Genomic DNA, 6,316 nt, shown 5'->3' on the forward strand with positions numbered 1-6,316 from the left:
TTTTTCTTTCCAAAGCTCCACATAGCCTCTTGCGGGTCAAATTTCTCACATAAGAGCTATCGCAGTAATTAAAGCATTCCGTAATCCCGGACAGCTCTTGCAAATGGAAAACGCATGTGTGCCTTTATCTGCATCTCACTATTGTATAGTGCGATCACAGAAAATGGAACCATGAAGGTTAAAATCATAACACCCATTTCAAGTAACCGGTCAAAAGCACTACATCCCAACGCAGTACACTCAGTCATGAAAGATGACGCAACTCACAATTCAAGCACACGAGTGGATCAGATGAAGTAACGGCATAACCACAAGCTCAAGTTACCCCAACTTGCTTCCAGTTAATTTGTGTGCAATAGTACAGGACTACTGCACTGTATTGCAACTCTTGGTGTAACCAACTGTATCCTTTGTTGCAATAACGCCAACTGTAGCATCCTCAGGAGATAGTAGATGCGGGGAGATAAATAAACGATGCAACTCAACCCACCTTCCAGTATCTCCACTTTCTGGTGCACCAACAGCTGATCTATTGCCGTGAGGTATTCTAAACCGGGCGGGCAGCTTGGAATACCAGGCGACACTCCCATCGGTGCTGGAAAGCATACGCCAATGGCATAAGTCAACCAGCTTGTTATTAGACAACCGGAGTTAAACATTTACTGCAGTGCAAAGTGTCAACAACATATGTTTCTGTGTTGAAATATTTCCCCAGATGCATTGTTTAAGAGCTAAAATAGAACCAGGAGAAAGAAATTAAGTTTCATATCATGCAGTTGACACCTAAAAAATTCACAAGTTCTGATGTCGTTCGCACCTGCTTTACAAGCTTGACAAAGTGTTCCAACACAAGCACAAGCGCAGCGATACTATCATAAAGACAACATGCAAGCCCCTGTTAACTCTGTACAGCAGGGAAGCAGTTGAACAAGTTATTCCACTGTCATTTTATATGACAAGTTTATTTATTTACAATGCATCTTGTTTCACATGTCAACAATGAATCCTAAAAAGAGAAACCTATTTCTCTGCTTGGCCAGTTGCACCGACAATTCACATTATTCTGTCACAGTGCTTCACTGACTCATCACACACACGTTTATTATTATACAGCTGCAGTCTGCAAATTGCATACATTTCAAAGGCCCGCAGTGACATAAGCTCTGGGAAGCCCTTACAGGGTAATAATTCTTCTAGGCCGTCATTACTAGACTGGCTGCAGCTTTAGGTCAGATAACAAGGCGAGGCTGACTTTCACATGTACAGGAACCAATACAAAGTGTGAGTGTGCTTGCGTGTGAGCCTGCATGCAAGGTACAGAGGGGCAAAGTAATAAGCTACACTTTTTAGGCAACGCAGCTTCAATAAACTGATGAAACAGTGATAGGGACTGAAATGCGCAGAAGGCTGACCAAATGATTTAAAATTCTTATTGAAAAATATGAGTCAGAAATCTTTCCCACTGCAAAGTAAGCACGCACTATACCTCAAAAGCAACAAATGTGTGTACACCTTGCATCGAAATTGAATCTTCAGACTGCCACTTTCACAACTGTTTTTGTATTCCTTAGGTCCCCCAACAAAACATTAGAGCTACCTTTGCAGTGCTTAATAACTAGGGCTCTGTGCTTTCGAATAAACCCCCCAAAAATCCGACAAATATTCTCCAGAAAAATTTTTCACAATTAAAATTTACCTGATAAACTACAATTTTAATGGCCTATATGACCGATAAATTGGCCTGTTTGGCCGCTTAACCTCACATTGACAGTACCTCGCAAGATGCACCTATCACGCATTTGAGTAAGGGTTTGTCACTCACAGGGAGAGATGTCATCACATGTAAGGTCCCCGTGGGAGTGCGAGACAGCATCTTATTATACAGTCCCTTTGCAGCTCTTGGGCACACCAGACGGCATCGAATAAATAGACCTCGTAAATTATGTTTGCATCTGTTACAAGTGTCAAGGCTCTAATACACAAATACATAGGCATTTCGTATTCAAGTATTTGGACGATCAAACCGTCCAGACAACTAATACGTTTTCTGTGTTTTGATGTTATCGTGTTCAGATATCGTTTCACAGGAAATATTGGAGTGATGAGAATTTTACTAAATAAAATCCACAATTCTACAATATTTGTAGATATTGGGAACTCGCAAAAACAAAGCCCCACTAACGCCGAATTTCCATAAAAATAAACTTCAAAAGACCCCCTCGAAATTTCAAGAAAAGAAACTTTGAAAACAATCAGCCCAATTTATAAGCTACTAAGAAAGCATGAAATTTATGCATTAAGTGAAAAGTTTGCCTCAGCCACACAATCATACTATCTATATTTGACAGCCGCACTTAAGCTCTTTGATAGCCCTCACTGACACTATACCTTAAGTTTCAAAAATATTTCTTGAACGAGAGAATTTAGCAGTAATGTTTCCTTAAAATGCCACTCACCAGGTTTGACAATTTTGAGCTGACAAGCGCAATATGTAGTTGGGTTGTTCATGATGACGTCAGATAAAATTTGTAACCCCACGCGCCGTGGAAACGGGTCAAATTTCAAAATGAACGCTGCTCCCACTTCTTTCGCGGGCCCAGAGAATGAGGGCATGACGTACATGTAGGAATTGCTTTATGCACACGGCAGTGCGGTGACGTTGGTCCTCTTTGTAGATGAATGTGCTCTGATAGTGCCAACAGTAACACATGACATGGCGAAAATTATTTAGCACGACATGTGTAGCTTATGTAATTTGTTGCTTGAATAGATGAATAAAACATGAGAAATAATGAGATGCAATAAGGAAATAAGCACATCTTTTTTCATTTTTTTTTCTCGTGAATTGCAATGAGATGCGGGGCTAATGTGCCTGCGTTTCGCATGCATTCGTGTTTCCGCGGCTAGCGCATCGAGTAGACCAGCTGTGAAAGCGAAAGTAATGCTGCAACGTGTTCGCGCACTCATTATGCTAATCTGTTCTACCGTGTCTAAGTGAATGTTGACGCGGGCGCTGGATCATGATATCATCACTCTCGAGCCAGAGAATTGTTGTGGTTTGCGTGCTCAGCAATAGGTTGCAAGCCTGATGATCGGGGTCGGCGCATTCGACATCGCTTGCCGAAGGATGAAGCGCTTGTCAACAAAACAATGCCGCACCCGTGCTCAGGGATTGGGCTTGTGCAGGCACGTCATGCACATGCAACCTCTTAGTAGGATGCCGGAGAGGGTAGGGAAGAGATTTTGCTTGCGAAGGCAACGTGGGGCAAGTGGCAAGGGTTTTGAGCTCGCCTTCTCACATCTTCCTTTCGCGCCACTTCAAAAAAACAGTTTTCTCAGCTTATGATGAACCGATTTTAAAAATATTTGTGTCATAATGCTCTTCTTTGGACACGCAACAACTTCAGTTGTCTAAATAAAATTTCTCGTGGGGCCTGGTGAGTGGCCCTTTAAATGCTTGCTTCAGAGAACAATCTTAGCCATATAACCTATTCCTTTTTTTTTAAAACATGAATCTCAAGGAATGCATTAAAAAATAAAGCAGCTCTACTTACCAATTTCTCCGCCAGGAGCAGGGTAACCGCCCCCTCCCATCGCTGGAGGCTGCATGACAGGTGTTCCTGGAGCCATTGGCATAAACTGAACATCTCCCTGTGGAGGTGGATAGCCCATAGCAGGTGGATAACCACCCTGCATAGGTGGAGGGTAGCCTTGAGCAGGTGGTGGGTATCCTTGGGCAGGTGGTGGGTAACCTTGGTCAGCAGGGTAACCGTGAGGGTAGCCTGGACTAGGCGGTGCATAGCCCACATTAGGTGGTGGGTAGGCCTGAGCTGGTGGGTAGGCTCCATCAGCAGGAGCATAGGGAGGATAGCTCATGGTGTAATCACGAACTTGGTGCGATCAGCTGTGATAACCTGCACAAAGAATATTGCTCTAGTTAGATCTACGATATAAAATAACGAAGAAACATAACCGCCATGAAGGCGTAGCTGTATTCAACGACAACAGGCACCGCCAAGTGATCAGCGTATTTTAAACCAAAGGTGCAATTTACCCTAGCTACTTTCAAGCGTAACGGCACTGTTGGACAAATACGTGCTTGGAAATGAACATCGATGCATCGTCCCTAAACAAACAGTACAAGAGAGCGTCTTTTCTGCACCGGGTAACTTACCTGCTCTAAAGAGATCTCTTTCTTCGACAAAATATAAAATATCCCTTCAAACTGGTAGCATGGTTCTGTCCCATATGCGCACAAGCCATAAACACCGACAATTTCCTTTCAGCAGTGCATACCGAACGATTACATGTGTCTGTATACATAAGGTTTACAAGAAACACCTAACATGCTCAATAGCTGCAGTCCAACAGCGCACTGACGTGAAGCTCAACTGCAAGCAAGCTCGTTCCTAGTCACATTGCACTGTCCTCGGTCAAAAAAAAAAAGTCGTACGCACACGTCAACGTTTGCCCTGCTTGCTACAAATGTCATCAGCTTTGCGGCGGCATCTACGTGCATGCTATGTGCCGCTCCGACCTTCCTTGTTCCGCGACTTTAAATGCCGCAAAAAGGCGAAGTGGTGAAATGAAGGAAACAAGAACATTCATGCATGTCATAAGATAATATTTCAGAACAGGCCGTAAGCGGATGCCGGCCCAAATTGCCGAGATAGCCTAAGAATTGATATGCAACTGGAAAAAGAAAACGGAGACAGGAAAATACAAATCGGTCACCTACGTATACTATTTCGTTGCTGCTGAGCAAACCCCTGTTAAAGGGTGACACATCGACCAAAGTTGTACTTACAAAAGACAGGTTGCTCGTCTTCCTGGCAATCGAAGGACTGTAGCACAGAACACTCTAGCCCACCCACTACCAGCGACCGGCCCTGTTCTGTAAACAAACCAATTCAGCTACACACACGTAATTCGCACGACAGCTACAAGAGACTCGCGAAGTGGCGAGGAGGGCGTGTCTAGCGAAAACCAGAGCCAACCCAGCACATAGTATCGCATAAAGCAGTGCTGAAAACCGGTGCAGACGCGGCAGCCTCTTTACAAGTGTATCCAACTGAGCACTTATATCAACACTTTCTTCTCACAATGTTACGATATTGTTTTTAAATGCTTTGGCTAGTTTCGACAATGCAGGCCCAAAGCGGCAAGCAACCATATAAGGACAGAGAACAAGTAGTTCTGGTTTCGTTTCCGTCGTTTGTGGAATGAATTGTTTTGACCGTTTTTCTGAAGTTTTACGCGAAAGGATAATATACAATATTTGCGCATTGTAATTCTAATTTATATATATATATATATATATATATATATTCATAGAGGAGGAGGGGGGGTATGTATGTCCGGCCCTTTATGTTTATGTATGTTCGTACGTCCTCGCATACACACACACAAAATGTTAAATTTCAGGAAGGTGGGGGTTGAACTCCCTACTGGCAACGACACTGACGTGGCTCTTCACGACGAAGAGATGAGAAGTTGTGCTCATATATATTCAGCCTTTGACAGTCGTGCACTTATAAGTCGGCATTTGGGAGACAAATGTAGATCTTATAGGGATGAGCCCTACTAAGTCCATCTTCCGGTTAGCAGGTCATGCCTGAACTTTTGAGATTTGAGTTTCCCAACTATGTATGCACCTTCGCACCTCTATTAGCCTCACTATCTAAAACTTATAAGCTAGCCCAAATAGCAGCAACAACAACAATAACGCTGAACTGCTATAACACAACGTTTATATCGCGGTATTTTCATCGGTGCGCAAACATTCTAAATAATTTTTACACTGACTGGAAGACGTTTAAATACTAGCTATAGGCTTCACCAGTTTTTCAAGGTACTCAAACATGAATTGCAAAATTTAAATATCAATCTACGGTGGTGCGCTTGAGTGAAAACCATCAAAATATATAAAGTTTGGATTATACGAATCGCAAAACACATGCTTTCCTTTTTTATTTTGTTCGATTCAGTATGTATTGACTGTAACCAAACGGCTGGCTAGATATGATGTAAACTTTCCAGAAAACTAATGTGCGCATTCTCCGTATGACTCTTCAACCTTTGCATTCGAGAGCTCGGTCTTCTGTGCTCCCGTCAATTCAAACACGTGTATCTGTGCCGCTAGCGGAGACGATCAGGATTTAAGAAACCACATGCACTTACCGCATTGTGTTTGACAATGTAGATCTGTTGGAGGCTTGCTAAACCACACATAATAATGTCACTGTTACAGAAGAATAAGAAAAAACGTCACGTCGCCTTTTATACGCTCCGTAACAACCCGAACGGTTCACACGTC

At 42.9% G+C, this 6,316-nt stretch overlaps 1 protein-coding gene across 5 annotated transcripts in view; it reads right to left on the reverse strand.

Moving 5' to 3' along the window:
* LOC119159614 (phospholipid scramblase 2) overlaps nt 1-6,314 on the reverse strand; it is a 37,347-nt gene extending 31,033 nt beyond the window's left edge. Inside the window, exons 1-3 of one of the 5 annotated variants that reach the window (XM_075891435.1) lie at nt 6,181-6,314; nt 3,555-3,914; nt 491-595 (exon numbers count right to left, since the gene is read on the reverse strand). In XM_075891435.1, coding sequence (XP_075747550.1) covers nt 491-595; nt 3,555-3,876 — 427 coding nt within the window. In that variant the 5' untranslated portion in view covers nt 3,877-3,914; nt 6,181-6,314. Of the gene's footprint in view, nt 1-490; nt 596-3,554; nt 3,915-4,174; nt 4,418-4,457; nt 4,632-4,738; nt 4,761-4,807; nt 5,140-6,180 lie in introns of those variants that run through there. The other 4 variants (XM_037412428.2, XM_075891437.1, XM_075891436.1 and 1 more) reach the window with 4 other exon arrangements.
* Between the last annotated feature and the right edge of the window lie 2 nt (nt 6,315-6,316).

The sequence above is a fragment of the Rhipicephalus microplus genome, chromosome 1, assembly GCF_043290135.1.
Source record: "Rhipicephalus microplus isolate Deutch F79 chromosome 1, USDA_Rmic, whole genome shotgun sequence".
NCBI classification, from domain to species: Eukaryota; Metazoa; Arthropoda; class Arachnida; order Ixodida; family Ixodidae; genus Rhipicephalus; species Rhipicephalus microplus.